We start from the raw sequence: 22,533 nt of genomic DNA, 5'->3' as shown, positions 1-22,533 counted from the left end.
GAATAGTATTTTAACACCAGGCCTTGAGCAATTTGGACCACTGAAAATTTGAATTGTGCGCCATTATGAATATCAAATAAATGATGAATGTGAACATTAACTATTATAAATTTTCACATCTGGAGTTTGGCTGTGTTCAGATTTTAGAGTGTATAAATATTTATATATATTTTATAAACTGTTTTTAATAATAGAAACAGAATATTTGTCAAATTATTAGAAATATAACAGAAGTTGTGGCTGTATGTATGGTATGCTCATAGTTTAGCTAATGAAGTGTTATTTTAGTATCATTGAGATTCTATTATAGTTTTTATTAATATTTTGAATTAGTTTTTATTATTTTTATATTTTCTGTTTTCATTTTCATTTTAAGGTTTTAGTAATTTTGTTGTGTTTTTGTCATTTTTTGACAAAAAAAAATGTTTTTTTTATGGATTTGCTTTTAGTTTCAGTTAAAGGGATAGTTCACCTAAAACTGAAAATTCTGTCATCATTTGCTCACCCTCATGTTGTTTCAAATGCGTAAGACTTTCATTCAACTTCAGAACACAAATGAAGATCTTTTTAATGAAATCTGAGTGATTTCTGTCTCTCCATTGACAGCTGCACAACTACAACCAACTGATGCTTCAAAAAGTTCATAAAGACTGTAAAACGCACAAGAATGAACCTCATTGGTTCTCGCACGCGTCAAGCAAACATGCTTCAGCTTCCGTTTACCACAACTGATGTGTGAGTTGATCAATGTTTATATGTGAAAGAAAGCCTAAATTCAAACAGTTCATCATATAAAGCGATCGTGTCTCTGGTTTGGAATTACACGAGGGTGAGTAAATGATGACTTTAAATGATGAAATGATATTAATGCCTTACATCCTTTAACACATTTGTTTATTTTTCTACTGATCAGCCTTAATTTGATCTGATTCAGCTGACCAAGATAATGACCACTGAAAACGTCCACAAAGAAAGCAAATAGTATGTCATTTCATGGCACAGATAAATATCTGCCTATTTTAACATCTTTAGTCAGCTTCACTAGTGGTTTTGCATTGGTTTGCATGTATCAACATTTAGATAGATGAATTTGATAATGACTCCCCATTTCCTGGCCTGTTCCTGTCGGCCTTCGCCACATTAGTCTAACAAATAACAAGGGCAGACACTACACAAATCTGTTTTGATCATATTTAAGTGTAAATACTAAGCAGTCGAGATAGGAGATTATATCTGCTAAAATATCACAACCAAGAAGAGAAGCATATGTTGCGGCACATTTTCCTAGCGAAGAAAAGATTGAGTTTCCATAACATATACTGGAAACATATTAAATCTCAACTTGCATCTCTAGAGAAAGAGGATTGTGGATTTATCTTATCAAAAGACATTTTCAAGATAGTAAAATGGCGTGTTGTCACTTCAATGCAAAGCCAAGATGATATCCAGAGCTCTGGAGTATATATGTGTGTGTGTGTGTTACTTCAGAATATATTTATACATTCAGTTTTTCCTCTCGAGTATTCAAGGGTAACATTTAGCCTTTTGGTTTCGGGTGAAATGAATTTTGACAAAGGAGTGGCTGTAATTGTGCTGTCAAAGTCACGAGGCATGAAAACACGCAGAATCCCCACACTGCCCACTCTCATGGGCTCGGATTTGATCCAGTAATCAACACGAAATATGATTTGGGAAAATTGCATCCCAATACACTGCAGTAATCACTCAGAAAGCAGCATCTTTGCATTTCCCAGTGGTGTCAGCTGTCATTATAAACGTATTTCTCTTCCTGGCAATAGTTTCTAAAGTATGCTTAAGTGTCATGGGTTGTGTAAGGTTAACCTTAGCTCCAGTTTCAATAGCAGTATTAAACGATTCGCAGCTATCTAGCAAACAGAAGTCAAAATAGACTGATTTCATTGAAACGCTTGAAAGATATTGATGTATTACATGATCAAAGCTTAATAAACTTGTTTTACGCCATGTAATTTTAGATACTGGTTGTACATGTGGTCCATAGATTGCGATACTGCCCTTTTCATTAATCAATGAGCAAGAGCTGCCAAAACTCCTTGGCGCCACGGCTGTTTTTAATACATAAATGTGTCAAACGATTTTAACTTGGATTCTCAAGGCTGTGTGCTATTATCTGGGCACTACATTGTGGATTTGGGGAGTCATTAGTCTGTGGTTTGGTGTTGTACAAGAATCAAGCCATCAGTCTGATGTATACAAACTTTTCAGCAGGGAATAGGAACAAATTTTCCTTTTTTAGCATTATTAAATCAATACATTTGGGGGTAGTTAAAGACGTCTGTTGGACTGCTGTGAAATTACTTAAACCTTAGTGGAAAATATTGAGCCAGGGGCTTACGGCATGAACTCCTTCCTTCTGTTTTTAAACCTTGTCAAATTTTAAAAAGACTTCAGTGGTCTGTGAATGAAAGCCAAAATCCTGTTATGCTTTTAAAAGGTTTGGGTGGGATCCTGCTGAGCTCTTTCTCTCTCTCTCTCTTTGTCTCGCACTCATAGCTTTTTACTCTGTATTAGTTTTAATAAGTTCCTCAATTCTGGTCCCCGGTTAAGTGTTTGCTGCCCATCATCAAAAAAGACACTGATTTGTTCTCATTAGGTTCTGCTTTGAATGAAAGAGTAGGGTGCATTTGCTTTATTTAGATCCTTACGGACAGGAGACATGTACTGTCACCTCCACCTTCAAAACCTAAACACACACACCTCACACACTAGCAGGGTATATGTGGATGTTTCTTCAGATACTGACAATTTAATGTCTGAGTTTGGTCTTTATCAAAACTAAAACAAATTTGTGATGGCAAAGCTGAATTTTCAGTATCATTACTCCAGTCTTCAGTGTCACATGATCCTTTATGATCCTTTCTATGTTGATTTGGTGCTCAAGAAATTTTTCTTACTATTATAAATGTTGATTTTGCTGCCTAATATTTTTTGTGTAAACAGTAATACATTTTTATCAGGATTCTTTAATTAACAATGTCTAAAGGAACAGCATTTATTTGAAATATAAATTTTCTGTAACAATGTAAAAGTCTTTGCTGCCACTTTTGATCAATTTACTATCCCCAAACTTTTGAACAGTACTGTACATATCACTCATGAACAATACTTTTATTGTGTATCATTTCTAGTCAAATAATATTGTCAAATTATGTATTAGGATACATGAAAAGTGTTCATGAAAAATTTCATATGTGTAATTTTGACCGCAAAATGCTACTAAACACAATACATAATTTGAGATGTGGTGGAAATGTTTATAAGGGTTCAGAAAAATCTCCTCTGATAAATGTTTGTCCTGTGTTGGACATTGTTAGTAGACAAAGTAAATAAACTGGTATGAAAAGTGTGCTTTAAGAGAGTTTATTTTTCTAAAATTCCACAAAGCCAAAAGTGCTCATAGTTGAAGAAACCCATATAAATCACCGTGTGCATTCAGTTTTGATGAAACTGATCCATCTCGACTAGACTGCGGTCTCGTTCAGATGAGTTTTTATCTGATCTAGGTGGATATCCCATAGCACTCCTCCTATTGTGTTACTTGTGCTTGTACAGATGTCTTAGTGATTTTGATTCTCTCTCTTTCTCTCTCTCTTGCAGTCCTGGTATCTGGGGAACTGATTATCACACACACAGACGAACCCGAGGAGGCACAGACATGGATTTGAAAAATCAATTTTTTGTGGAATTTACAAGAAAAAAAGTTGTGAACGAGATGCAAGAGGGAAAATCCGATATATATGCAGTATTTGTATATATACACACACATATATATATACACAATATGTGTGTATAGATATATGTGCACACATATTTATATATGCATAACGACGTACAGTATAAGATGCTTCAATACACTTTTTTTTGGAAAAGACAATGGAAACAGAGAAGAGAGTGAGAGAATTGCCATAGATGGAACGGAAGAAAAGGACACAAAAGAGGAGGATGTTTTTTTCTGGGAGGACAGCCCGAACTATGGCGTACATTGACGGACGTGTCGAAAAAGGCCCACCCTGACTCCCTGCCTCTTGGAATGCCTCTCCTCAACCCCCTCCTTATGCTACAGGTGCTGCTTCCTCCTATATGCAAAATAAGTATCCTTTATTTTCTTAACGAACAGGGACGGGAAACCCCAAGGAAGGGGTTTTTCCGCTAGCATTTCGCCACAGGTTTGGAGGTGAGCACGGTCTGTTTTTATTCTTTTTTTAAGTGCGCAAAGGCAACACGACATGGAAAAGGAAACAAAAAGGTTGATGCTTCCGTTCACACAACATTGTGGAAAAAGAAACAGAAAGGCCACTTTTCATCCAGTTTCATTGACAATCATGTATCTGCGTCCTTGGTTTCGTTCAGAGGGTGGTGTTTTCTAAATTGCATTCTCCACCGTTTGTAACGGAGTCCACTTTTTGGTGGAAGCCCGTCATGTTTTTTGTACATCGGAGGAATATTAGTGGTACCTCAGTGACATTATACATCACAGTCAGCATGTGTACACACATGCACACACACTTACATGTAAACACACCTATATAGAGGCAATGGCATGTACTGTTAAAGGCTACACAAGGTGTGTGTGAGCTGAAATGCAGCCTTCATAGGATGAGCCAGGGAATAGCAGGGGTGAATTAGCACCTTCCTCTCTTCGCAATATGAAAGCCCCTCATTCCCTGGACCCGCTGTAAGTGTGTGTGTGCGTGTGCGTCCGTGTGTTTGTGCTTGTCATAAACATTGCTAGTCCCTTATTCATCTCTGTGAGTTCACAGATTAGGGGTTTTTTTGATTCATGTAGATACGTGGATTTTTCCACATAGTGACAAAGGGAGTTGAAATATAGTTCTGTCATTACTTAGACAGTATTGGGTGTAGAGGATAGATTTTTTTCTCTATGTGTAATTTGTTTAAATTCATTGGAAATTACAGGCATTGCACTACTTTGAATTTTTAATTTTCCTCTTTTGCAAATTCCTGTTCGGCCTAATCATATGGAATGCTGCGAGTCGATTATTTTTGTCACGTTCTGATCTCACCGTTGATGAGGGTTGGTTTCCTAGAAGCTAAAAAGCTGATCAGAACAATCCAACATTTTCTATGTAAATGTCTCCATGTTTATGTGATTACTTTTATACAATTCCCATAGTTTAAGAAGAAAACAAAACAGGCTATCTTTTTCTTTTTTTCCCATGTTTCTATTGCAAGAAACTATGACTGTTTTTATTTTGAAGCATACTATATACTTTAATCCGTAGGAATGTCAATGATTTGGATGTTTGACGTGAGACGGGCTGTAATGCGCCACGACGACAATACAAAGAGGAAGTCAGTCAGTGGCTATGCTCCCAGAGTTCATTGGGAGGTGGACGCCTACGACCAGCATGTCTCTGGCTGGTTGCCTCAGAAATGGGTTATTCTGCACTCTGAGATGTGTTGATTTGTACTAATGAAATAACATCAGGGCTTAATCTACAACGCTACCGAACCCAAATCACGAAGCCATGAAAAGTGCCTGAGACATTGCGAGATTTTCATTTGAATTCTTCCTCTTTTTTAAAACTTGCTTCATTTACTGTGGGTTGTTGTTGTTGTAGAAGTTCAAGGGGTTGTTTTTATGCCCAGAGAGATATTTTAAATGGCCTAGCAAGTCCCCAAGCCCCTCATCAGCTGCATGGGCTAACGCTTAGCAACAGGAAACGCAGATGGTTGAACAAAACACACACACACACACACACACCCTTATATTCTGCCAGGACATGACAAAATCAACACATATCAGAGATTTACTAGGTACCCTCACAAATACAAACACCGATATGAAATAATATCCACACACTCTGATTGCTTTCACTAACCTTTTATAATGGCTTTGCATATACATTCTGTTGAGTTGACCATAGTAAGACCCAGAATACATGCAACATGACTTGTTTTAATGGTGCTGATATGAAAATTATATGGAAATCTCTATATATGAGTTATATATAACTGTGCATGGTGCTTTCAAAAGAAAAATCATGAGAATTAAGCTCAAACAACCACCGTATCGCTGACATGGGCGCATGGCAGATAATCTTAGTATTAGCTCTGAAGCTAAATGCTCCCCAGATTCTTCTTGACTACCCCCCTTGAGCAAAGAGCCAATGACACAGATGGATTTTACCTTTGTACCACATTGGTTTTGACTTTTATCCTACAATCCCTCTTCTACTTTGCACGATATTTTATAAACATATTATGTGCCTTGCCTTTAGTTAAGAACGATAATGCGTAACTTTAAAGGAGTTGATAATTTTTTTCTTTTTTTGATGTAACCAGTGTCACAAAGGAAAAAATGCTGCATGTTTGATTGCCTGTCATAATCAGATTAAGACTAACAGGTTACCTGATAGCTGTAGTTTTGGATGGGTGAGAGAGGCTTTTTTTTTTTACCCTTTTCCTCTTTTAAAAGCACCGTAGTTGGCATGAAATCTACCTTGCATTATTTTGTTACCATTTTATTTCCCTCCTCTTTTCATATAATGAGAAAGTAACAAAATCTGTGAAAGATGCAGTACCAGCTCTCTCCATATCAGCTCTGAGCTGATATTTTGATTCCCTTTCATGATAGGTTTCTCTTAAATTGTTTAGATTGTATATTTGTTACCATGTATTTAAATGAGTTTGTACCCATTATGGATGTAAAGAGGAGAGGCCAGAGATAAAAATTAGATGGCCATCCTCTATAAACCTATTAACTAGTTTTGGTTAGGTATAAATTCCACAACTAAGCACTTAGCAAATTATTTTGCAATCAGTAAGACTTTACATCCCCACAACATGATTTTTGCTTTTTGTCAAAAAGTCACATTTACATTTCATTATTTCTGAAAACCTACGCATTTGTTAAAGGGATAGTTCACCCCAAAATGAAAATGTAGTCATTATTTATTCACCCTCATGTTGTTCTAAACCTGTATGACTTTCTTTCATTTTTCAGTGGAACACAAAACAAGATATTTTGAAAATTGTTGTCCATACAATAAAAGTCAATAGAGTCTGATGTTGTTTTGGACCCCAATCAAAAATCAAAAAATCAAACAGCATTCTCAAAAAATATCAGTTCCGCAGCAAAAAAAGAAATAAAGTCATTCAGGTTTGGAACGACATGAGGGTGAATAAATAATGACAAAATGTGTACTGTCCCTTTATCCCTATTAATAACACTGGCTGCAATAGAATATGTAGTAATGTTTGACATAAATGATTTCTTTAATTAGGGATTAAGTTGTTTTATTAATCGAGTCCCTTGTATACGTCCATATACGTTAACTGTAGAACGCATTCATAGAGAGTAGCTGAAATGTATTTGTCCAATTCAACGTACAGACACAAGAACAGCAAAAAACCATTGAACTGCTGACTTTGTGTGTCTTCTTAGAAAATGAATTAATACACCAGGATGCTTCTTCTTCTTCTTCTTTTTATAAAATTAGATGGTAGGAGATAATTTATAATTTGTAGCGTGTAGTGTCAGGGGACTATATTGCAGAGGAGAAGATATTGTGTATTTCTGGAGCTGGGTTAGGAAAGGCCATGTTGTAGTTTGTGATGCAGTGTACAGTATTGTTTCTGCAATGGATATTGCAACGCTGGTAGCTAATACGATTTGCTGGTAGCTATTTAAAAGTTTAAGTCGAATGAGAAAGAACGAGAGATTTTGTTTACATGATGCCTGTGGTAAGATCTTGATTGTGGAAGATTTGTGAGCCCGCCGTTGTCCACCCTGGCCGAATCGGAGTGCTGAAGCAGAACAGGCATTCCATCTTTACCATAATCCAAACTTTTGCAGAAGTGCTAGCTTCATTTAGCACGCAATTTTTCTTGTGTTTAACGGGACAGGCGATGGGCCAGGGGTCTGCCTCGAAGCATGAGGCACAGCTGTTTTTTGTTCATTCTAAACAGTATTGAAGCAAAAACGGCAAACTTCTTATTTTTAAATGACCTGAAGCTCTCACGGCATCTCTCCGGTACAGACTCGCATGGTCCACTGCCTGTCCCGTGAAGATTTGCACTGCTCCATTTTCATCTTTCTAAAGCTGTCAACCCTCTGGCCAGGGTACGATGGCAGGTTCAGTTGAACAGGGGTCTGATGGTGGTTTCGCCAGCACAGCGGCTCCGTAGTGAGCTCTGTGTGCATGCGTCTTCTTTTTCGTTTGGTTTTTGTATATGCTAACATTGGCTACAAACGGCCGAGAGATCGAAACACTTCAAGAGCAGATTGTTACCCCAGTGTGTGCTTTTTAAAGTGGCCACAGGTGATGATTGAACTTGCTATGACGTGAATAATGCATTTGCGCTGATGCATGTAAAAGAAACATTATCTTACTGTTTGATTTTGAAACCCTTTTTATAGTGCGATGATTATCATTTTTATGCGTGTTGTTGAAATGTTACATTTTGAACACAGTTATCTTGTGTATAAATGCTTACCATATTTCCAGTAGAATGAGGAAAAAGGAAAAATGTACATTAAAAATGTCTTTTTGTAAGAGAAAATATGTTTTTTTGTTTGTTTTGTTTTGTTTTGTTTGGATTTAGTAGTCATAAGCTTGTGGTCAAGCCACAAAAAATTTTGAAAGCTCCTTCTAAAGGATCTGCTGTTGAGAATATAATGTCAGCACCAAAAGCACTCATCTTTCCCACAGTTATCAAGTGTTATTTTGATCAGAAAATATGGACTCCAGTAAATTCAGCATCACTTGTCGTCATTTTAAACAGAGCAAACAGCTTCACCAAGCTTTGTGAGGTTTATGCAGGTTCCATTGGCATTTTATTTTTTGTTATATCCAAGACTTATTTTTTCTCTTTTGTCATGCTAGCTTCAAGATCTTTTAAACACATTTTTCCTGTACTTCTACTTGGAAGATTGCACTAGATATTCTGGTATTAATAATAATAATAATACTTCTTTTTAAGGTTTGCTTCTCTGGGGATATTTCTTAGCCTTGATAAGGTACCGTGATGAATACAGATTAATGGTGAGAATGAAAGAAAGATAGAGAGATTAAGCTGCTTGAATGGCACCCTCTTATTTACCTGTTGTCATTTATGTGATAAATTTACCCTTTTAAGGTGTTGAAATCATGCCAGGTTCCTGTGCACTGCGAACCTCAGAGGTTTGAACTGGATTCTTGAGGTAGAATATGTACAGTCACACTGCAACAATCATTTTCGAAATCAGTACTTTGCCTTTTCCCATTAAAAAAAAAATCTAAACATCCTTAAAACAAAATACATTTACCTGAGAATTAAGACTTGAATCAAGTTTGTATTCAGCAAGGATGCATTTAATTGATCAAATGTAACAAATGTTATAAAAGATTTCTCTTTCAAATAAGCACTGTTTTTTTGAAACAGCATCCATTTATCACAGAATCCTGGAAAAAAAATATCCCAGTTTCCACAAAACTATGAAGCAGCAGAACTGTTTTCAACATTGATGATAAGAAAAATGTTTCTTGAGCACCAAATCAGCATATTAGAATGATTTCTGAAGGAGTAATGATGCTGGAAATTCAGCTTTGCCATCACAGAAATAAATTACATTTTAAAGTACATTAAAGTGGAAAACATTTATTTTAAGTTGTAATAATATTTCACAATATTACCGTTTTACTGTATTTTTGATCAAAGAAATGCAGCCTTGTTGAGTATAAGAGACTTCTTTCAAAAACATTAAAAAATGTTACCGACCTTAACTGAGTTTTGAATAGTTGTGTACAGTATATATAAATACAAAAAAAAAAAAAGGGATGTTTAGGTCTTTTTACTTGAAAATTATATAAAAATACATTTTTATTTATTTATTTTTTTTTTTTCCAAAGCAGTTTCTTAAACCACCTGTGGACAATCAGTGGCATGGCTTACTTCAGCCCATTGATAGTTTTCTGGAGCATGCGTGTACAGACTAGCATAACTAGCAGGATTTTAGACCTCACTCTTCTGAGTGCCTTCCTGGATTCAGCCTAGAGCCGTTGGATGTGGGTTTACGCTGTGTGATCTTCCCCTGTTTTTGTAAGATCAACCTACTCATGCCTGGAATGTGCATCACTGAAAAGATTGTTTAATTCGAGGTCCAGGCACTTTAATTAGTCATTGACACATGTAATTATGCTGAATAGAATGTAAATTTCCCAAGTCCAATTTCCCTGTTCACCCACGGACATAAACAGGATGTGAGGAGACCCTACTCAGGCATACGTGAGAGAATTAGACATGTATGAGTGTTTCACTCGCCGTTTCCTTTTGCGGTTCGTGTAATGTAAACCTTGCAATACCATGAACTTCGCACGGTCGAGGTAGATAGAAACGTGAACGTGTGGTCAGATCTTTGTTTTGTCTCCTCTCAGTAAGGGCTGGACAACCTCTTCAGGGCTGAGGCATTGAAATGCAGTTTCTACTCTTTCCTTCCTTACATTTTCAATGTTGTGACACTTGGCAGGATGCATGTCATAGTTCTTGTCAGCTGATGAATTGATACGTGACATGCTTCTTACTGGTAGCGACTGGTGAATCTGAAATGGATGATGTGCAGTTATGTCTGTCTGCACTGAATTGGATCCCATAATAACAGCTCAATCCAGCTGCTTGGTTTGAAATCAAACTAGTAGTAATACACTAAAGGTTTTTTAATGATCTGGAAATTGTACAGCATCTATGCAACTAATCCTGGCTTTACTGAAATCTTTGTGCTGAAAGTCCTTGCTAATATTAAGGACAGTTTCAATGTGTGTAAAGCCTTCCAAGCTAGGCTAAACCTACTATTATAGTACTCAGTAGTACAGTGAAACTAATGCTGCGTTTACCTCTGGTCAGAATTAGCATAAAGAGATTTCAATGTGAGTTCACAAAATACTTAATCACTACATTAACCCGCCTCTATATATATATATCTATTTCTATATATATATATATATATATATATATACATACATACACACACTTGTTCAAATGTTTGGGATCAGTAAGAATATTTTCAAGAAATTAATACTTTTATTCAGTAAAGATGCATTAAAATGATCAAAAGTGACATTTTATAATTTTATTTTTAAGATTTTTATTTACAATTAAATGCTGTTCTTTTGAACTTTCTATACATCAAAGAATGTATCACAGTTTCCACACACAAAAAAAAATCAGCTTTACCATCACATAAATAAATTACATTTTAAACTATAATAAAATAGAAAACAGTTATTTAAAATTGTAATAATATTTCACAATTTTACTGTTTTTACTGCATTTTTATCGGAAAAAAATTTCAGCCTTAGTGAGCATATAATAGAGACTTATTTCAAAAACATTAAAAAAAATTCTTACCAAGCCCAAACTTTTGAACGGTAGTATATATACTCATTATTGCGGTAATTCTGACATGATATGAATGCAGCATTATAAAATTCTTCTTTGCCCAGGTCTGAAACAGTCACTTCTGACAGTACATTTGTGCATAAGTGAGGTCATGGGCGTCCTTAGGGTGGTGCAACCAGTGCGGGTTGCCCCATGGCGAACGGAACCCCCCCCCCCCCCCCAAAACGCAATAGCGACAGACTTCCCCTACCTCGTTCTGGGCCCCGCCCCATGCTTGGGACAGCCCTGTGTGAGGTCATTGATTTTACTGACATCACATTTAAAGTATGTAATTCAAACTTCTCAATCATTGATTCAGATACTCATGTTGCTGATTGAGCTGTAGGGGTGATGGAGGGTTTTAATCTGAACTTTGATGACATTTTACTGTAGAGTTGATGGTGGCACACTGTTTCTATAGCAGATAAATATGAATGAAGACCCATCCTCAACTTTTGTAGTATGGCTAATTATTTCTACGCTCCCTTTTTCACTCTTAGCAAACCAGCAATTGAAGTCTAAGGTATATACATTGATACAAATACCAAAATGGGTTAAAAACACAGTTTTAACATGCAGTGCCTGTCATTTATCGCTTTGCTCTGGTTTCTTTTCTTTGTAAACCGTGAGCTGTGGGGTTTCACTGTACCATTGACATCATCTCTGCAGTGTTGGCCTGGATTGGTTTATCAAGCGCTTTTTGTACGTTGTTGTCCAACCAAGGGGCCAGATTTGCCAAAGCCTCTCAATAACACAACCTCAGAGTGCCGCAACATATTACCATTAACTAACGTTCGAGGTTAGTACAGTATGACAATGCTAAGAAAGTTAGCACGTGTTAAGGGCTTTCTTAAATCTGGCCCTAAGGTTAAAATGGCTCAAACGGGGTGAACAATACCTATTAGTCACGTCTCTGTTCAAAGGGGAGAAAAGCCATTTGTGGGCTTTGCAATTTATGCAATATTTTGATAAGTCTTTCACAAATGAATTGCCAAAAACACCCTGACATACCGCCTACTCCCGAATGTTTGAGACCCCCAAAACAGTCACGCATCAATATTTCAGGGTGCCCTCTCCCCCATTAGAACAATTGTTTTGTTTTATTCTGTTCAATGAATTAAGGTTTAATTTCTACAAATGTTTCTATCGTTGTTGTTTTGTTTGTTTTTAAGCATGCTGTTTTCTCTATGTTTGGACGCTTTGAGTTGAAAGGACGAAGGTTGAAATGTTTTTCAGAGAGCATTCTAATGCAGTGTTAAAATTTCAAGGTTTTTGTTGGTTTTTCCTTCCTCTTTTTTTAATCACATTATTCTTTACAAATATTACCATAGTAGTTACTCATTAAACGCTTGCTTGCTGCACAGATAAACACACTTCACACCAGGAAGGGGCATGTGGACATTTAGTTCAGACACATTCACAACTGGCATGATGACATGTTCTTGCATCCATGTTTTTTTGGAAAGCATCAGATTTTTGTTATTTGTCTTTGTTTCTCTAAGAACCTCGCTAAATTGTAATGTATCAGCAAATGTCGGTATGTCGGTTTTGAAACGAATGAGAAAAGACTTTTTGTTTTTCTCATGCACAACAAACTAAATTTGCCATGTGTTTTTGAACTGGTGTGAGGGGGAAATTACAGCTTTAACAATATTTCATTATAACATTGTATTCAGCCATCGCTGTTCGCAAAAAAAAATCGCTCATGAATACAGTACTGGAAGTGAGTATGTTTCCCTATGCAAAAAAATAAATAAAATTAAAATTAAATAAAAAATAAACAAAGCTATGCTACAACTCAGAAATGAGGTGACTTTGTGTTTTTCTTTTCTAACCGATTAGACACACAGTCTGCTAAAGTTACTTGGCAGTCTTGAATGTTTATGTAGATTGATCTCGATTATCAGTGGTGTATGTGTGTTTTGGAGGTGTAATATGTGTGTGTTGGATGTATATTTGCTGTTCATTTGTAGATCATCTCTCAACGTGGACCCAGGCGAATACAGGCCTTGTGCCTGAGGACAAGCTAATTTTAGCTCAGCCGAAGCTCTTTCGCCATCACCATTACAGAGCCAGAGAAAGGAAAGATGTTTCCAGGACGTGGCATGACATCTTATATATCGCTCTAATGATTTGGAAAGTAACATTTTGGGTATTATATTTTGGTGAAAGACTTGTCGCTAATTAGTAAGCACACGTGTTCCATTTCAAATAGCCTGAAGTGTTTTAAAAACTAAATTTAACAAATGTGACTGAAGAAAAATTAGTAAACACACATCAGCATGCTCTACTTACATTAGCCATATTTTTCATGCTAAATCTTATTTAATAGACTTTGTCATTGTAATTGGCACTCGGTGGCGGTTACGCAGGAAGAGAATGACTCATTTCAATGCAGAACAAACTTTGGATCACCAAACATTTTAAATGACACTTTTAATTCTGTGAGCACGAGCTGCATAGAACAGGAGAAATGGAAGAAAGAGAATGAAAGAGCGAGCTGAACACTTGCGGTTAGAGGTTTGTTTTCGGTTCAACTTGGCTGAGGAGCGTAACACACCTGACTCTAATCATCCCTCAATCCATTTACCCCAGATACAAGATTGCTGGAGCCACTTTTGGAAAAGTATAATTTCAGCTCTGGAAAGGAAGTCAAGTTTTATTTCATTTTAATGGTTCAAAATAGCACAAGCCAGCACAAGGTCCTTTTTCTTTAAACATATGAAGGGGGTGAACGAGTGCAATAGCACTTGTTGAAAGCTTCACGTGAACTTCGCCAGGAACCCCTCATGAGCTCACTGCAGAATGGGAGTCAAATTCCATAACAGACACTAACCAGAGGTACCTGTTCAACTTCAGTATTTCCATGAAACATTAGCTTTTGGACAGCAAATGACAAACCTGTATGATTTTGTTCTAAAACCAACTCACATACATTACACATGGTAAAGAGTATATTCTTTTATATAACAGTTTGATAAACAAGAACTCAGTGCTGAGTAACTTAATATTTTAGACTCTTTGTATTTTTGCTCGCCAATGAACATTTAAATATGAAGGCAAACCAATGTTTCTGAATGATTCAGCTGAGTGAATGAATCCATGACTCGCTAATAGAGTAGTCAATTCTTTGTTCTGAATGAATCAGTGAATCGGTTGAGTAAATGAATCCTTGATTCACTCATAAAGACGGTCACTTATTGGCACCTACAATGTAACAGATACTACAAACATAAACCTTCAAAAATGACCACAGAAATTATAATTCAATATGAGATTTCAGTATATATGTAAACACATATAAATGTGATCTTATAAAAGGATTTCCAATTACTTATAAAGATTCAATAAGGCAGCAAAAGGCAGAGAGCAAAAGAGCCTTGATGTGGTGCCCGGTGTCACTATTTTTTATGACCTTTACTCATAGAGTGAGTCGCTAACAGCCCAACTCCCCAAAGCCTGGGCCAGACTTCCCCCAGATCGGTCTGAAACTACAGTTCTCCACTCCAAAGAAAACAGCGTGGCCTCAAGAGTTGCCTGAACTGCAGCTCGCAGGCAAGAGGAAACCTAGCTTGATTCACGAGTCTCTAAAGAAACATTTTAATTACAGGCTGAGCTGATGTTGGCCGAACGATGAGGACACCAACACTGCCATGCGCACCAACACAGAGCTTAAAAACTATGGTAAGTTGAGGTCAGGGATGTAAACATGATATAGAGGAAAACAAATGTGCTGTTCTGTAAACATGCTATCATTGTAAACATGTTAATAGGTACCACAGAGCAATTCAGTTTTACCGCAGAGCAATTTAGTTTTATGAAGTTAATAGCAAAGTGAAGTTTAAAGGGGCTATATGTGGAAATCAGAAATCCTTGTCAGCGATACCGTTGGCTGTTAAATGAACTGCAGCCAGCGTGCTCGCGCTTGGGCACACCTAACGTACAAGAGACAATGTGATTACAATGTGGGGGGGAAGAAAAGATGTTGGAAATACCTTTGCAGTGATAGACTGTTAAATGTTAATGAACATCAAGTCCACGCTGCAACGGCTGCGAGCTTTGCTCTCAATAGCAAAATAAACACAACAAAAGTGACAGCGATGAAAAAGCAGAAAGAATGCATCTGATCATAGCTTGGATGTTTACACAAGTTCTGAAATTCACCGGCATCACATTGACGGATGAGGTAATTAAAATGACACTGATAGGCTAATGATAGTTTGATTATAAAATATAATTGAGACTATAGACTATATATATGGCTATGTGAGAATAGTTCGAATTAATCCCTTTACTTTGCATGAGACATTAGGCTTGTTCGAGATGCATCGGCGCTGCGCAGACCAAGAGTATGACATCAAAGTACCGCGAGAGTGTTTGAAGAGTATACAACTCCTTATGCTTTTGATTTGCTCTCGCGGTACTTTGATGTCATACGCCGATCGGTCTGCGCAGCGCGGATGCATCTCGAACAAGTCTTTTGACATTACAGTACAGGGGTGCGTTTCCCGAAAGCATCGTTGTTGAACTATGGTCGTAAGTCCCATTGAACTCTATTGGTAACGACAGAACTTGTGACCTTAGTTCGCTTTGGGAAACGCACCGCAGAGTAGCTCTAGGCCAGGGTTGGTGAACTCCGGTCCTGGAGAGGCACAGTCCTGCAGATTTCAGATCCAACCCTGATAAAAACTCGTCTTCCTAGTAACTTTTCAGACCTTGATTAGCTTGTTCAGGTGTGTTTGATTAGGGTTGAAGCAAAACTCTGCAATACTGTGGCTCTCCAGGACCGACGTTTGCCACCCCTGCTCTAGGCTCTCAGGAGCGCGTGTAAACCTCACATTCTTTGATTTTCCCGGCAAAAACGTCCTTCGCATAAAAATAGGTCTATTCTACAGGCTTTCATAGACAACCTGGAAGTCGGGGAAGTTCTCTTTTTTAAAAAAAAAAAGTTTCATAACAAGCTGTTCACCCATTGGCAATAAAAAGGGGATTAAAGGATTAGTTCACTTTCAAATGAAAATTACCCCAAGCTTTACTCACCCTCAAGCCATCTTAGGTATGACTTTCTTCTTTCTGATGAACACAATCAGAGATATATTATAATGGCAGTAAGCGGTATCAACTTGCTTACTTATTTACTTATTTATTCCCATCCCAGCCCACAATTGAAATGATGTAAGTGGGTGAAGGACTTGGGTCTTTTTTGGGTTTTTTTTTTTTTTTTTTTTTTGGTCAATGTGGATTTATTTTTAGTCCCAGACCCTAGTCTGGTCCCTTGTAGTATCTATCTATTATTTATTTACTTACTTGCTTGCTTGCTTATTTACTTACTTATTCCCAGTTTTTTCCCACAACTAAAATTATGTAAGTGGGTGAAGTGGGTTGTTAATGAAAGGACATCTTCTGAGCTCTGTGAATTCAGTTAATGCTGCTTTATATAAGGTTCAGTAGGTTCTTAACTAAGTGGGATTATTAGGAAAAATAGGGTTCAAAGAAGCTGTTCCTTATAAGCCCACTAAAAGGTTATATGTATATAGATTATAATTTTTTTTTTGGCTCAATAATTTTCTAAAATGTTTTCATTTAATATGGTTATCTACAGTGTTTATACTTTTATGTTGTTCTACTGCATCTATCAATGTGAGCATCGCTCCAGCATAAGTCCACATACTCATTAAATCCTTTTCAATTAGAGAATATTGCTTTTAAATACCATGAAAATAAATCATGTCTGGTAACATATGAATTATTAATATCTTCATTTTAAATTTCTTATCAATCTTCGCAGGGCTCAAACAGCAAAGTTTGGATGTGACTCTCAGACAGTAGCAACACATGATCTCCAAAAACTCAATAATTAAATATTCAGTCGACTCCAAATAAAAAGTAAATTAACAGTAACAAATGTGCTGTTGCTGTAAAACAAATAATGTCTCTCATACTGTCTTTTTTATTTTAAAAAATAAAACAAAAAGTGGGTTTAAATGGTATTTGGGCTTATAACATGCATTGATATTACATGTACAGGCTGAGGGTGGTCTATTCATTCTTCTGCACATTGAGGGTTGCAGAAGGTGGAATTGTGGTTGTTTTGATTATATCTATTTAGACTCGCAGGTTCAAAGTGATTTCTCTCGGTTTCTCTCTAGCTGTGCTTATGAATTTAATATCTCGATTTACAGTACGTGATGTGAAGGCCTTGTAAAAGCATGCGGCAGTAATGGGCTCCAGATGTCTTAACAAAGGACTGCAACTCCCTGAGGACTCCCCTCTCTGCAATACGATCACAATCAGGTCACTCCGCCATACAGAGACTTCTGGGAGCGAGAGCTGCGTGTATGAACGTGACCCCCTCTTCTCACAGGCACAAGTGTATGTTCAGAGTTTTGTACATTGTATATTACATTTTTATCGAAAGAAACATACATTTCATTCACACTATATAGTTTATTTTATCAGTTCATGCATTCCATGGGAATCGAACCCATGACTTTGGTGTTGCTTGCACCATGCTCTGTTTGTGAGCAATAATTACATTTGTACAAAATGTGATTAAAATAATCATTGATGTACAGAGTCATATACATTTTAATTTTCCACTTTAAAAGCTCAATATGTAAGATTTTTGGATTAAAATATCCAAAAACCACTAGAACAGGGTTATATATTTTTTTGACTTTTTTGTACTTACATTATCCCAGATGTTTCCAAGAATGTTTAAACCCAAAGAAATAAGGAATTTTAACCAGGACACAGACCATGTCCGTGCGTCGCCTATCAATGACATCATACCTGCATTACCCTCAATTTCCGGTTTTATTTTGTAGAAACCATGGAAACACCAAAGACGCTTTAATATACAGTAATCAACATTTGAAGTGGATCAAAACCTTCTTCTTAGGACAACTTTTATTAACTTTTTTGATCCACTTCAAATGTTGACTACTATATTATGTTTTTTATTAGACAAGGGAACAACTGTTTGGATACATTTATAGACAGAAAACTAATCATTGTTATCAATCATTCTTATTGTTTTAATCTAATTTTCTTGATTTACCACGAGTAACGTTACCATGTTTTATAATGACTAATATCGATATATATCTTACTCCAGTGTGCAACAAGTGTTTTATAGCAGCCGCCGAGCGAACGCAGAGTAACGTTAATGTTATAACATCATTTTCAACACACTCAAATGTATCTAATATGATAAAACAGCGCTGCATTACCCCACATACGTTTGACCGGAAGAAGTGAAAGCAGCGACTGCGGCATAATAAAAGCTCCACTGCTCTCGAGCCGTGTGTCACGCTTATCTCTCATTAGAAATCGCTTCAGCGGCCTCGTTGTGCTCCCACAGCACTCGGCCCTGCTCTGCTTCATACTATAGTATTTTTAATAATCTCATCCATGAACATGATTTCTGTTCCTATTCTTTTACACTGGCTGTGAGGTGAAGATCTCCCATAAAAACGCGCTGAATCTCGGCGTCAACAAGCTACGCCTTTGTTTTGAATAGGCGACCTCTAGAGGCGAAAAATATAGTGTGCCTTTAATGTGGGAAGAACAATTAAACGTTAACTATAGCTTCTTAACTTTAGCTTTAGTTGAAGTTAATGCAATATTGTATTCTTTTCTTTACAAAAAGAAGGCATTTTTTGTTAATTATTTTTATTAAAAGTGTCAATAAAGACTTTTACATTGTTACATTGTTTTTGTTTTTTTGTTTTTTTGAAGGTTTAATTCATGAAAGAATTGTGAAAAAAAAATGCATCACGGTTTACACAAAAATATTAAGCAGCACAACTGTTTTCAGAATTGATAATAATAAATGTTTCTTGAGCAGCATATCAACATATTAGAATGATTCTGAAGGATCATGTGACACTGAAGACTGGAGTAATGATGCTGAAAATCCCTTGAATGGTATTGTATATTGAATTAGGTTTATTGATTCAAGAAAAAAAGAAACAGACTGAAAGCAGATCTGCAGAGCTCAACTGATTCACTGCTGGACATTTCATTAGTATCTCTTACCCTTTGGCTTTCAGAATGTTTTTATCTGAGGTTTTGTCATTTAACTTTACAGTAATGAATACTAGAAAAGAAAGAATAATTCATCTGTCACCGGCTCCCAAGTAATGCGTGGAGCAAAGATGACGTCGCTCAAGGAGCCAGAATAAAAACAACGGAATAAAAATTTCAAGGCAGCAGTGAAATGAGAATGAGACTTTAAAGAGGAGACTGAATTGAAGTCTCTCTTTCTTTCTCATTCTGGTTTTATGCTTCACTTATTGCTGCTGGCTGTAAGCTTAGTTACTGTCACTCAGCACTGTTTCAGATAAACTGTTTCCCATGTATGAGAAACCTTGAGAAGTACGACCAGGACAACAGTATCAGCTGCCTAATTAGAGCTAAATGTTAATTAAAATGTTATGAAATACCAGTAGTTCACATTAAATAAGACTGCAAGAGTTCCCCTTTAACTTGAAGATTAGCTTTATTAGATTTTTTTCACCATATCAATATAAAAAGCATACATTATTTTAAGTAATTTATTGTATCATCACTAACAGCTCAACAAGTTTTACTAATCACAGATTGTTCATTTAGGTGACATCTAACCAAAGTCTACTTTTAACACAAGTATAATGGTCCCCACCATTAACACAATTGAACACCTGGCCATTATTTCTGCAAATGATATTTTCATCATACAATCCCACAGGACGAGCAAATGGTTCCAAAAGCAAAACTGTGTTACGTCATTTCACTGCAAGCATTTAACATGTCCAAACTGCCACTCAAAATGAGTAATGGATCTCATACCCTTGTCCATTTAGCATATATACATGCCCAACCCAGAACTGTCATACGAGTCAAAAGCCAGTTAATCAGAGCATTATGTGCATGATGTGACACACCGAGCATGTGCTCTTCTATTCCAGTGGTCTCACTACCCTAATGAATGTTTCAAATTTAGGTATTTCAGTTACAGTTACACCAAAGCATTAAAACTTACATTGGGAAAAAAAAAAAAAAAAAGATTTGAGAGCACCACTTTATTTTAACCTTTTTTATTTTAACTTTAGGTTTAAGCTGTGACTAAGTGAAGGCTGCTCCATCTAGTGGATGATATAAGGAACAACTCTTACGAAGACGTAAAAACAAAACGCAGACCAAAATGTATAAGTTAAAATGATATTGATATATAATATATTACATAAGATGATATCTAATTAAGAATTATTCTTCACAGTGGCATAATTTCCAGAGAGTGAAATAATTTTGTGCCGCAGGACTGTGTTCATCGGTTCTTCTCAGAAATTGGTCTGCTTGGTCTCCTCGTTTGCCTCCAAATCAGCCGCTTTGTTGTCGTAAAATTCATGCTTTTCCTCTTTTTCCTCTTTTTCCTCTAACTCATCTCTGCAAGGGGAGATACACAACGATGAAATGCTTTTTGTTTAAATCGTCACATTACTCTGAGAATAGACAGTTTGATAATTAATAAAACTCGTACTAACTGGACCGAACTGGATGAAGTGGTAATATGATGTTTAAGTTAATCATTTATAAATCATGTATTCACAGTAGAAAGCAGTTTAATGATTTTTTAAAGTCTCTTATGCGTGCCAAGGCTGCATTTATTTGATCATAAATACAGTGATATTGTGAAATGTCATTACAATTTAAAATAACTGTTTTCTATTTTAATATATTTTAAAGTGTAATTCATTCCTGTGAAGGCAAAGCTGAATTTTCAGCATTATTTATATCATTAGTCTTCAGTGTCATGTGATCCTTCAGAAATCATTCTAATATGCTGATTCTGTGCTTAAGAAATTTTCTTATTATTATTAATATAGAAAACAGTTGTGCTACTTAATGATTTTGTGGAAACGTAATACTTTTTTATTCATTGATGAATAGAAAGTTCAAAAGAACAGCATTTATTTAAAATCTTTTGAAACATTAAATGTCTTTACTATAACTTTTGATCAATTGAATGCATCCTTGGTGAATGAAAGTATTAATTTCTTTCAAAAAAGAAATCTTGCTAACCCAAACTTTAGTGTATATATTCTATATAATAAAACTAGAGTCAACATGTGCGCTGTACATTAATGTTTAAACATGATATGTATTTGTTTATTATAGCTTTAGGTGTGTCTTGGCTTATCTTGTCTGTCAGGTGTCTGAATGTGGCCTTGAGAGTAAGTGTACAGTCATAAAATCATTTCAAGAACCATAAACTCCTCATCGCCATCATGTTGTTAAATAACTAATCAAATGATTAGTAACTACTAGAAGATTATCGCCATTTTGAACCTCTAAAAAAATCTATCAAGCATTTCCTTTTTAAACTAAACAAAACTGATTATATTGTCATTGTATATAAATAAAAGAAGAATCAGGTATTATATGATCTATGTAGATTTTTTATAATGACTCAATGTACCGTATATATTTTCCTGAACCATTTCAGGTCAGTACTCACTTGTCTTTCTTGAAAAAGAGTCTTTGCACAATGAGGAGGACGAAGACGAGAAAGAGGAAACCAATAACAGCTGCCAGTCCCACCAGCCACGGCTGTAAAGTGACCTTAGATGTATCTGATGTTGCTCGTTGACCACCTGAGTAACATTGTATCATTTGAAGTTTTTTTTGTCTGTATTTCACCCTGTGAAGTTTTTTTTTCTGTACGACTTTTATATATTAAATCAAATGATGTTTACGCTGAATAGATTCAATGAGTTTAGTGAGCAAAATCACAAGAAACTTCAGTACATTGTAAAGCGCATACTATATCACACAAAAGGAAGACAAAAGGAAAAAAGGAAAGCAGAAATGACAAATAACTTAGAAATGTGTCTAATTTCACTCACCAGCTTCAGCTTGACAAATGGAGACAAAGAGTATTATGAAGGCAACAATATTCTGTGGATGGAACATGGTGAATCTACAGTCTGCACAAACTGCTGTGTTCCTCTCAGTCGTCTGCAAATATGTGAAGGATTCTTGGTGTCCAAAGTACAAAATCCAATAGAGAGATCACAGCATGTTACTCGCAGAGTAAGTGAGTGTGCATGATTACTGTTAGGTAATATCCCA

At 36.2% G+C, this 22,533-nt stretch overlaps 2 protein-coding genes across 6 annotated transcripts in view; one reads left to right on the top strand and one right to left on the bottom strand.

The window, feature by feature from the left end:
• nfic (nuclear factor I/C) overlaps window positions 1-13,223 on the top strand; it is a 128,486-nt gene extending 115,263 nt beyond the window's left edge. For all 5 annotated transcript variants that reach the window (XM_051904611.1, XM_051904615.1, XM_051904614.1 and 2 more), the window contains one exon: window positions 3,637-13,223. In XM_051904611.1, coding sequence (XP_051760571.1) covers window positions 3,637-3,704 — 68 coding nt within the window. In that variant the 3' untranslated portion in view covers window positions 3,705-13,223. The remainder of the gene's footprint in view (window positions 1-3,636) is intronic.
• On the bottom strand, window positions 9,862-22,475 carry smim24 (small integral membrane protein 24). The gene is made up of 3 exons (XM_051904618.1): window positions 22,308-22,475; window positions 21,920-22,055; window positions 9,862-20,847 (listed from the first exon to the last, which is right to left on the bottom strand). The coding sequence occupies exons 1-3, from the start codon at window positions 22,372-22,374 to the stop codon at window positions 20,742-20,744; spliced, it is 309 nt and encodes a 102-aa protein (XP_051760578.1). The 5' UTR covers window positions 22,375-22,475; the 3' UTR covers window positions 9,862-20,741.
• Between the last annotated feature and the right edge of the window lie 58 nt (window positions 22,476-22,533).

This window comes from Ctenopharyngodon idella, chromosome 8 (genome assembly GCF_019924925.1).
Source record: "Ctenopharyngodon idella isolate HZGC_01 chromosome 8, HZGC01, whole genome shotgun sequence".
Classification (NCBI taxonomy): Eukaryota; Metazoa; Chordata; class Actinopteri; order Cypriniformes; family Xenocyprididae; genus Ctenopharyngodon; species Ctenopharyngodon idella.
The sequence above is the reverse complement of the archived record's forward strand: the minus strand, read 5'-3'. Positions and strand labels throughout refer to the sequence as shown.

What these genes read in the sequence shown, in the direction of transcription:
- smim24 (XM_051904618.1), bottom strand. Translation starts at nt 22,374, where the DNA reads ATGTTCCATCCACAGAATATTGTTGCCTTCATAATACTCTTTGTCTCC. An exon ending in CATTTGTCAAGCTGAAGCTG is followed by an intron (nt 22,056 to 22,307) that starts GTGAGTGAAATT and finishes AATGTTACTCAG; the next exon opens with GTGGTCAACGAGCAACATCA. An exon ending in CTCTTTTTCAAGAAAGACAA is followed by an intron (nt 20,848 to 21,919) that starts GTGAGTACTGAC and finishes CTCCCCTTGCAG; the next exon opens with AGATGAGTTAGAGGAAAAAG.